This window comes from Coregonus clupeaformis, chromosome 25 (genome assembly GCF_020615455.1).
Source record: "Coregonus clupeaformis isolate EN_2021a chromosome 25, ASM2061545v1, whole genome shotgun sequence".
Classification (NCBI taxonomy): Eukaryota; Metazoa; Chordata; class Actinopteri; order Salmoniformes; family Salmonidae; genus Coregonus; species Coregonus clupeaformis.
Window position 1 is genome coordinate 1,950,730 of NC_059216.1, and position 10,988 is coordinate 1,961,717.

The following is a 10,988-nucleotide window of genomic DNA, read 5'->3' on the forward strand; positions in this document are numbered from 1 at the left end:
TTTTTGACGTGACTGTAAATTAGCCGTAGTTGGCTAGATAGCAAGCAACTGGGTCGTGTCTCTGGCAACCGAACCGATAGAACAAACGACCAGCTGGCTTGGGTAGCAACCCTAGATTTGTGTCGGGACTATATCTTGTGGAAGGATGAAATAGTATGAATAAATTAATACAAATAAATGTTTTAATGAAAATACGTCTATCATTATTTGAATATGGTGGTAACCCGTTGTAGTAGCTCAGTTGGTAGAGCATGACGCTTGCAACGCCAGGGTTGTGGATTCGTTTCCCACGGGGGGCCAGTATGAAAAATGTTTGCACTCACTAACTATAAGTCGCTCTGGATAAGAGCGTCTGCTAAATGACTCAAATGTATAAAAGTGAAAATGCCCTCGAAGCCGGTGTTTGGAGGATATATTAGCACGGTTTGCCAGCCCTCGACAACACCCGTGCCAATATATCCTCCAAACACCGGCTTCGAGGGCATTATCACTTAAATATCGTCATGGCAAAGTATACATTTCGCTTAGTTGTGCTCAATCTAAACACTGTACCAAATTATTCAACTCAGTTTTCTCCTTCAAGTACCATCTCGCAATGCACCCTGTGTGTCTGTGGGAAACGTGGGAAAGGGTCACTGTTGCCATAGCAACGTATTCTGTACACGCTCTGGGCAGAGAGGAACTGCAAACTGAACTCGGTGAGATATTCTCCTAAATTGATAGTGCAATTTGTTTAGGTGATTTTACAGCTAACTAGCTACTTTACATGCTGATATTGTCTTTGGTATTATTGTGTGTAGCTACGTTCGCTAGCTAGCTACCTAGCTAGCTAGCCAGCCCAGAAAGAGAGCATTGCATGTTTTGTATTCGATTTGAGCTGCAAAAGATTTCCACAACGATTTTCATGTTGCTACCAACCGTGTTATAACGACAAAATTAAACATTTGTTTTCATAAATTAGTGTTATTTAACACTGTTTAACACTGTTAATCATAGGAATTAGTGGTTTGGGGCGGATTATCCCTTTAAGGCCATGGGATATGTGGGTAATACATGCCACCTAGTGGCTCATATAGAAAACAACCAGCGGTGTGCGCGGACATACAGGATACATTACATAATACTATGGCAACCAAACGCAGTTCTATGGCTGACTACTTCATGCATTTTAGCATACAGTCACAAGCAAACATAGTAGCAAACACACTGGCTTGTTGCCATGCTGGCAGAGCAGAAGTCAATGAGGGTTCTGGATGGGTTCTAGGAACCCAGAACCCATGGTATCAATACAATCGTGGACTATGGGTGTTTCACACACACCGCGGTTATTTTGTGAGTTTACCCTTGAATGAGCTTCTAGTTAAACATTGGTTCTAAATAATCTAGGGTTATAGGTGAGGTTTTTCACTTTCTCACATCTTGGTTCCCTGTCTCTGAGAGTGGTGATCTTGGTGACCAGTATTCTGGTGCTCCTGCGGAACCGTGGCTGTGTGAAGTAGAACAGTATAGGATCTAGAACACTGTTCATGCTGGCGAACGGCCTGGTGCACTTGTAGATCACTGAGAACAGGTTCCGTGTCGCACACGGAGCACCTGGTAAAGTTCGTATCAACAGATACATGGTCTTAGTAAGGTGGAACGGCAGGAAGCTAACAGCGAACACCGTCACCACGATGATTATCATCTTCACCGCCTTGTCCCGTTTCTCCATTGAGGCGGCCATTTTAACACCCTGATAGGACGGTGGGCGGCAGAGGAGGCGACCCATTCGACAGTAGCACACCACCACGCCCATAAAAGGCAACAGGAAGCCCAGGCAGGTCAGGGCCATCCCATATGGGTAGTAGTCGGTCGAGTGCTCCGGTCGACTCAGGTCGTAACAGACGGTGCGGTTGCGTTGTGTTCCTGTGGAGGCGTAGTAGAAAGTGGGGGCACAGAGGAGGGCGACCACCAGCCACACACCCCCACAGACCACCCATGCCAGCCTGCGACCCCCCTGCTTGTGCCAGCCAGCCATAGGGTGGCAGATGCCCACGTAGCGCTGAAGGCTGATACAGGTCAGGAACAGAATACTGCCATGCAGGTTACTGTGAAAACAAGAAATTATATCACTGATGTTGACAGGGTTTTCTCTCTACAATCCACTCAAAGCTCTCTCCACAGAAAGGTAACATGCAGTGTATGACTCATTATTACCTGTAGATCTGTAAGTATGAGTTTTTTAAGTAATATAGAACTATGATATGAATATGTCAGTTAATGAGTAGCTATATTACCTGTAGAACTGAAAGCGGACCAGTTTGCAGGCCAGCTCTCCAAAGGGCCAGTAGTCATGATTGGCGTAGTTGTAGATGAGCAGAGGTAGTGACATCACATACAGGAAGTCAGCCATGGCCAGGTTGAGCATGTAGATGTTGCTCCGGGTCAGGTTGGGTCGTAACCTCCAGTTCTTCAGGATGACTGCCCCGTTCAGAGGCAGACCAATCAGGAAGACCACACTGTAGATGGCAGGAAGTAGGAAGCGCTTAAAATCCTCGTCATAGGTGCATTTTGGCCCTGTGACATTGTTGTCGCCCATGGCGATGAGGAATTCCTCAGAGTGGGGTTCTGTGTAGGGTGAGAATGTTCCAGGGAGGAACGGTTCCGTAGAGAACTCTTCTAGAGAGGATATTGACATGGCAACAGCTTCACATTCTGAAACAGAGAAGAGAGGAGAGGGTTAATTGCATCAAAGTTGACAACCCTGTACTGCTGCGCAATTAACCGAAATGTCTTTTTTTTTGTGTGGTTATTAAATAACTAATTGACTGACGTCGGTTCAATTACTTGAATTCCATTTAGTTTTGTTTGTGAGCCCAACGCACCGTTTCTCTAGAGAGAAATCAAATCAAGAACTATGTGGGACGCTGGACTGAAGGGAGTTGTAGTATTCAACCTAGTTCAGCACAGAAACGTGGTAATGAACTACAATGACCATAATCCATTGCGCCCGTTCTTTCAGGCTCGGACAGAGATAGATACACTTTTAGCTTGCTATCTTAGGTTAGATACACACACACACAGTGGCGTCATACACCCCGAAAATCTGAGGAGGCACAAAGTACATGAGGATGGCTAGGTGGGTGGTCCGTAGGGGGGCTTGGCCCCCCGTCCGTAAATTGGAGAATTTAGGATTTTTCAAACACCCTTTTCCTGCAATCTAGAGCCATAAGCATTATGCTTAATTCTATGTCAAAAATATATGTATCTTTCTGCATATCTAAGCATACCTCTTTACTGGTTATAACAGCAGACCTATCAGCTTGCTGCCAGCTCTTAGCAAAGCATTGGGAAAAAATGGTGTTTGACCAAATAAAATGCTACTTCTTTGTAAAAAAAATTTACAACAGACTTTGGTTGAAAGAAATTGATAATAAGAAGATTTGGGGAGATGTACTGTTAGATTTCAGTGCAGCCTTTGATATTATTGACCATAACATGTGTTATGGCTTTTCAACCTCTGCCATATAGTAGATTCAGACCGATCTATCTAATAGAACTCAGAGGGTTTTCTTTAATGGAAGCTTCTCTAATGTCAAACATGTAAAGTGTGGTGTACCGCAGGGCAGCTCTCTAGGCCCTCTACTCTTTTCACCAATGACCTGCCACTGGCATTAAACAAAGTTGAGGGGACTATATTACTTAGTGTTACCTTAGACTGTAAACTGTCATGGTCGAAACATATAGATTCAAAGCTTGTAAAGATGGGGAGAGGTCTGTCCGTAATAAAGAGATGCTCTGCTTTTTTGACACCACACTCCACAAAGCAAGTCCTGTAGGCTCTAGTTTTGTCTCATCTTGATTATTGTCCAGTCATGTGGTCTAGTTAAGATGCAGCTGGCCCAGAACAGAGCGGCACGTCTTGCTCTTCATTGTAATCAGAGGGCTGATATAACTACTATGCATGCCAGTCTCTCTTGGCTAAGAGTTGAAGAAAAACTGACTGTGTCACTTCTTATTTTTATAAGTAACATTAATGTGTTGTAAATTCCAAATTGTTTGCATAGTCAACTTACACACACACTTACCCCACCAGACATGCCACCAGGGGACTTTCACAGTCCGCCGCTCCAGAGCAAATTCAAGGAAACGTACAGTATTATACAGAGCCATGGAACTCCCTTCCATCTTATATAGCGCAAGTGAACAGCAAACCTGGTTGCAAAAAACAAATAAAGCAACACGTCATGGCACAACGCCTCTCCCCCATGTGACCTACTTGTTGTGTATGTGTACTGACATGTATGTGTAACTGATAGATGCACACACACACACACACACACCCTACATGTTAATGTTTTTAAATGTATGTAAATTGTAAAGTATTTTGTCTGTAATATATTTTTTGTTAAATGTCGGACCCCAGTAAGACTAGCTGTCGCCATCGGCGTCGGCTAATGGGGATCCTAATAAATCAAATCAAATCTGCTAAAATCTGGGTAAAAGATTTAAAGAATGTGAATCTTATTCAGTACATTTAGTAAATGCTTGAATATTTTTCAATATTCGAACCTAAACCGAACAGACCTCAAAAAGCACTAATCGCTAGCCACTACAACCCTGAGAGAGATGTATTCCCCTCCCTTCCAACAGCTGTCCTCTTCATCTCAGTCTACCTGTACTCTCCACCAGGTGGTGTTGGAGAATATAGTGTTTTCATGTATTAACTCATTTGCTAATATAGTAACTAATATAATCCCTAATTTCTGGCAGTGTGCTATGGGACCATCCATATGTAAAAAAAAATATGCACGCATGACTGTAAGTCGTTTTGGATAAAGAGTCTGCTAAATTGTATGCATATATTGGTGTACTGGTCCAAACCTGTGTATCAAACCCAGCCTAAAGTAGTTTAGCAGTGGGAATGCCTGTCTGTCTGTCTGTCTGTCAGCCCCCCACTACCGACTCTTGGATTGTACGTCTGTGGTTTCAAGATGTTGCATAATCAACATCAATCTCTTATCCTAGCCCCTTCACCATCAACATCAATCTCTTATCCTAGCCCCTTCACCATCAACATCAATCTCTTATCCTAGCCCCTTCACCATCAACATCAATCTCTTATCCTAGCCCCTTCTCCATCAACATCAATCTCTTATCCTAGCCCCTTCACCATCAACATCAATCTCTTATCCTAGCCCCTTTACCATCAACATCAATCTCTTATCCTAGCCCCTTCACCATCAACATCAATCTCTTATCCTAGCCCCTTCACCATCAACATCAATCTCTTATCCTAGCCCCTTTACCATCAACATCAATCTCTTATCCTAGCCCCTTCACCATCAACATCAATCTCTTATCCTAGCCCCTTTACCATCAACATCAATCTCTTATCCTTTTCACCCTCAATCTCTTATCTTCTTCACCATCAACCTCTTATCCTAACCCCTTCACCATCAACATCAAGATCATCATTATCACCCACATCTCTCTTCGTCCAAACCACACGTGGGCAAGTTTTAGATCACTAGAGCTGCCTTCCAAAGCCAATCTCCAACAAACATACTAGGCTCCTATTGTCTGAACAGTGACGCATGGTTTCACAACATTTCATACCATGAATGACAAGTGAGGGGGAAGGAAAGGGAGTGCCAATATTCCATATCACAGTGTGTGTGTGTGTGTGTGTGTGTGTGTGTGTGTGTGTGTGTGTGTGTATGTGTGTGAGTGTGATGGCTGAAGTACCAATTTCCTGGCAGCTGATTAACCTCCATCACTGAGGAGCAAACTGCAATCACCAGGCTATTATCTACACTCCCCCATCTCTCTCTCTCCCCCCTCTCTCTCTTTCTCTCACACTCTGTGAATGTGTGTGTCATCACCAGCCCCCTAAAGCCCCCATGGCCTTTGGGCAAAGTGTTTGCACAAATCCTTTCATTTTAATGGAAACCTCCCCAAAGAGTGTGTGCATTTCCAATAAAAAGCTCCAGATTGCCCACCTAGTGTGTGTGTGTGTGTGTGTGTGCGCGTGTGTGCGTGTGTGTGCGTGTGGTGTGTCTGCGCCAGTGAATTCTCAGAAAGCAGAGACAGGTGCAAACTCACACACTGCAGAAGCTGTCAGACACACGTCACGTGTGTGTGTGTGTGTGTGTGTGTGTGTGTGTGTGTGTGTGTGTGTGCTTGCCAAGATTACACACCCAGACACACGCAGTGCCACACACTTACTTATTTATAAACCGCATGATCACGTGACCCAAACCAGACACATCAGATATTTCAACAAGATAACATTAAGCCTTATCTTCCAAACCAGACACATCAGATATTTCAACAAGATAACATTAAGCCTTATCTTCCAAACCAGACACATCAGATATTTCAACAAGATAACATTAAGCCTTATCTTCCAAACCAGACACATCAGATATTTCAACAAGATAACATTAAGCCTCATCTTTCATTTGCTCTTTCTCATGCACAGTGATTACACACACACACACACACACTATAATGAAATTCTCTGATTAAATCCCTGACCATGCGAGGAAGGCATATTTTCCTCAGCCTAATCAAAGACTAATGCTGCTGCCTCCTCTTCAGTCTGTGGTTTTACTGGATGGATGAGAGGGGGCGGTCACCCTGTCTTCAGTCTATGGTATTACTGGATGGATGAGAGGGGCGGTCACCCTGTCTTCAGTCTGTGGTTTTACTGGATGGATGAGAGGGGGCGGTCACCCTGTCTTCAGTCTGTGGTTTTACTGGATGGATGAGAGGGGCGGTCACCCTGTCTTCAGTCTGTGGTTTTACTGGATGGATGAGAGGGGCGGTCACCCTGTCTTCAGTCTGTGGTTTTACTGGATGGATGAGAGGGGGCGGTCACCCTGTCTTCAGTCTGTGGTTTTACTGGATGGATGAGAGGGGGCGGTCACCCTGTCTTCAGTCTGTGGTATTACTGGATGGATGAGAGGGGCGGTCACCCTGTCTTCAGTCTATGGTTTTACTGGATGGATGAGAGGGGCGGTCACCCTGTCTACGGCTCTCAGACACACACACACACACACACACACTTGACAAGCCATTTAAAGCCAAGGCCATATCTGATTCAATCAATTTACATCATCAATCAATCTGGAGACAGACGTTGTAACCATAGAAACAGACCCAGGACAGAGGAAGCATAACTCTAAAATTGACATACGGGAAAAGTGGAAGTTGCCAGGGTTTATCTGACCCTCACCTAACCCAGTGGGGACACCAACGCTTCAAGATAAGAAGTTGCGTCCAGATGTCTGTGTGCTACTCTGGGTCAATATTACAACAAACAATACCCACCATTACGGATTACTGGCTTCAGAGCTGGCTTCTCCCCCTGGGGTGACACAGTTAGGGGAACATGGAGTGACTGGAAAGAGGCTCAAATCAGATCTGATGCACAGAAGCAGCAGTTTTCCTGAATGTCCTGACACAGGTCTGCTCTGCTGAGTGTCCTGACAGAGGTCTGCTCTGCTGAGTGTCCTGACAGAGGTCTGCTCTGCTGAGTGTCCTGACAGAGGTCTGCTCTGCTGAGTGTCCTGACAGAGGTCTGCTCTGCTGAGTGTCCTGACAGAGGTCTGCTCTGCTGAGTGTCCTGACAGAGGTCTGCTCTGCTGAGTGTCCTGACAGAAGTCTGCTCTGCTGAGTGTCCTGACAGAGGTCTGCTCTGCTGAGTGTCCTGACAGAGGTCTGCTCTGCTGAGTGTCCTGACAGAGGTCTGCTCTGCTGAGTTCAACATCAAGCCATCTATCTGATATCATGGTGAGTAGACCAGCTTATTCAGCATGTAGCTCAATATCAATTCTTCAAACTACTTATTAATCATGTACTGTAGCTCAATATCAATTCTTCAAACTACTTATGTTTAGTCTCCAAACCCATGCAGTCTTACAGCTACTGACTTTCAGTTCCAGCCTAAAGGAGATCCTCCAGGGGTGTTTAGGCACGTATGCTCTAAAGAAGACCCTCTCTGTTAAGGGGTTCGTACAGATACCTCTGTCACCGTTTTTTTTATTTTATTTTTTATTTTATTTCACCTTTATTTAACCTCTGTCACCGTGGCAGAAGTTGTCATGGTTTCACAAGGCGAGGAGGAAGTGAATGTGCAGCTGGTGAAAGGACCGTCAGTAAACTACAGAGACATGCAGGACAGTTAACTCTGGCCAATAACAAACCATGTTAACGGATTGTATTTGTATTCCTCACCAGGTCTCAAAGCACTTTACTCTGTAGGTGAGGAACTCCCCAAATCCACCATCTGTAGCATTGGCACCAACCTGTATAGTTCGTCCATCCCTGAATGAACGTTACGCCCACCAGACCAGGAGAGAGGCGGTTAACATAGAATACACACTGCTTCTCAATCTCCCTCCATCCTCTATGTCAACTGTGTCTGTGCCAGTGGAGCCAGAGAAAGCACCCACAGGACCCTGACTAATGTCTGATGTGGTCCGATCCAACAGGACCTTTACTGGAAACACTGCTGCGGTCACTATACACGTATTATGCTTTCCATCACAAAAGATGCACACACAGGTGTACACAGACAGACAGACAGACACGGACAGACAGACAGACAGACAGACAGACAGACAGACAGACAGACAGACAGACAGACAGACACACTATTCTCCTGCAGTGAGGTGTTATATAGAGAACACTGTAATAGCACCAACTGTATATCATTCATCAGCCATGTATTTTATTAATAATTAACAGTGTTTCCCCTAGGAATTTATTCAGCAACGTTGGCAGAGTTAGCAGGGGTCCACGATAAATGCCACGGCTAAATGCATATAAATGTTAGATATTACTTGTTAGATATACTGCACTGTCGGAGCTAGAAACACAAGCATTTCGCTACACCCGCAATAACATCTGCTAAACACGTGTCTATGTGACCAATAAAATGTGATTTGATTTGATTAAGGGAAATGGGAAACACTGAGTAGCCTAAACATGTCTCGGACGGAAGGTAGAGCTAGAGGAATGGAAAGCTGTAAAACTGAGTGGGTACTGTACTCCATATGCACAACATAGTCCTTACTGTTCCTAATCAAATATTATTGCATCTCAAACAAGGTGTGTGTGCGTGAGAAAATAGCAACTCAAGGGTTGGCTTTATCAACATGGTGCTCTAAAGTGCCTCACCAAAACAGGATTTCCTGTTTATCCGAATTACAGCAATAGGACAACAAATCCCCCACCATTCATCATGACACACTGAAGGTTATTGAATAGCAATAATAGGCCACTTCATGTTGTTAACAGGTTAAAATAGCTATGTGGTTTAAAGGGGGAGTCTGCTGTTCAAACAATAACATAGGAGTTACCCCACAACTGTTTGGGTAAACAACTGAGGGTAGGCCTGGAGAAATGTATCCACTCTCAAATTCATAGACAAAGTTATGGATGACCATAACAATATTCTAGTTTTAAGGCTATATAGTGTTTGTTTACATTACTTTGTTTACAAACAATGGAGTAAAACAAGCTTGGGTTCTGATGAGGTACGACAGTTGAACTGAGCTCATGAGGATTTATACGTTATTTTCTTCAAGAATTAATGTGTTTGTATCGTGAATTTAAAAGTTTAAGAAATGATGTAGACAACTAGCTATCGATCGCAGAATTCCCCTTTAAGGTCATTAACTCATGCCCAAAAAAATATGTCTCGAAGATTTGATCACATGTAATTCGGAGAGCCATTGCCAAAATTATTTTATATTCTATGGAAACATGTTTCAGACTACTATGGTATAATGGTATAATGACTATACTATGTGCCAATGAGGTTATTTAGAGTCGGCTAAATATAAAGTGAAATTGTAACACTTACCTCTGCAGCTGCGACAAAATATCGACTTTCTCTGCTGCTGTCAACAACCGGGAGATCCAACCCTGCTAAGGTGCCTCAGTCTATCTCGTGTTTGACGAGGCAGTCGCCTAGTAGTCCAAACAAAGTACTTTCATGAGAAAAATAAGTAAGCCAATCAATGGAGATCCTTCATAAAGTCCAACTGATTTTCATGTTTTTTTGCAGCACCAGAGAGCATGATATCGTTGACATTGGGCGGATTCGATTATGCAAAGCCGCGCGGCACCGGTCTAGAAGGCCCGTGATGTGACGGCAAAAGCACTGAGGGAGGAGCGCGGTGTCAAATCGAAGAGTAATCTGCGCGGCTCGGTGATGTTGTCAACAAGGCAGCATTGTATTTTTCCATAAAATATATGTTTGAATTTTCGAACTACTTTTCATTGGGAAGGCAGATAAAGCGTGTTTATCAAAAACAGTCACTTTTGCATGTGGAAACAGAATCCTACTCATTACTCCGTGCTAATTACGTTACGTGGGCTTTGAACTGGGCACCTGGCTCACACCCAGGAGGCAGCCGTAGTTGAGGGTATAGTGTGAAAATGTATGCACTCACTAACTGTAAGTCGCTCTGGATAAGAGCGTCTGCTAATGACTAAAATGTAAAATGTATACCCACTTGTTTTTCAGTGGGCATTGCGTATACTCACTTGTTAATCCCCACTGATACTTATCAAAGTAGTGTAGTGGAGGTATATGCCGTATAAATTAATAGGGCTGATGGAACAGATCGTAATGTTTTGCTTAAAATGTTGATAAACTATTATTTCTTCACCGTTTAGCCGCAGTAATGTACACACGGCAGTATAGTACATAGTATCGTAGGCACGCGTGAACGTTCCAAAATGCAATTTGCGGGAAAACACTGTTCTAAAATGCGCACCGCACATGCAAGCGGTTTCATGGACAAGTGATGGGAATAAAGATGCAACAACTATCATGGGTTGCTAATATGATTCGGATAATGCCCTTGCCAACTAGACAATGAAATAAAGTTGACAACCAATAGAACAGGAGAACGCATATGAGTAAGTCTTCATAGAAATAATTGCCTCCACGTTTCTATGGTGGGATTTTGGCTATAGGCTACTTTGAAGCA

At 43.8% G+C, this 10,988-nt stretch overlaps 1 protein-coding gene across 1 annotated transcript; it reads right to left on the minus strand.

Moving 5' to 3' along the window:
• Positions 1 to 356: 356 nt before the first annotated feature.
• LOC121567830 (P2Y purinoceptor 3) lies at positions 357 to 10,246 on the minus strand. Its single transcript, XM_041878147.2, has 3 exons — positions 9,854 to 10,246; positions 2,277 to 2,694; positions 357 to 2,087 (listed from the first exon to the last, which is right to left on the minus strand). Exons 2-3 carry the CDS (start codon positions 2,675 to 2,677, stop codon positions 1,361 to 1,363), a joined length of 1,128 nt encoding a protein of 375 aa, XP_041734081.1. The 5' UTR covers positions 2,678 to 2,694; positions 9,854 to 10,246; the 3' UTR covers positions 357 to 1,360.
• Between the last annotated feature and the right edge of the window lie 742 nt (positions 10,247 to 10,988).

Bases quoted from the DNA above. Each gene is read 5' to 3' on its own strand.
- LOC121567830 (XM_041878147.2), bottom strand. From the start codon at position 2,677: ATGTCAATATCCTCTCTAGAAGAGTTCTCTACGGAACCGTTCCTCCCT. The intron at 2,088-2,276 runs GTAATATAGCTA...TTGTTTTCACAG, and splicing joins GTCCGCTTTCAGTTCTACAG to TAACCTGCATGGCAGTATTC.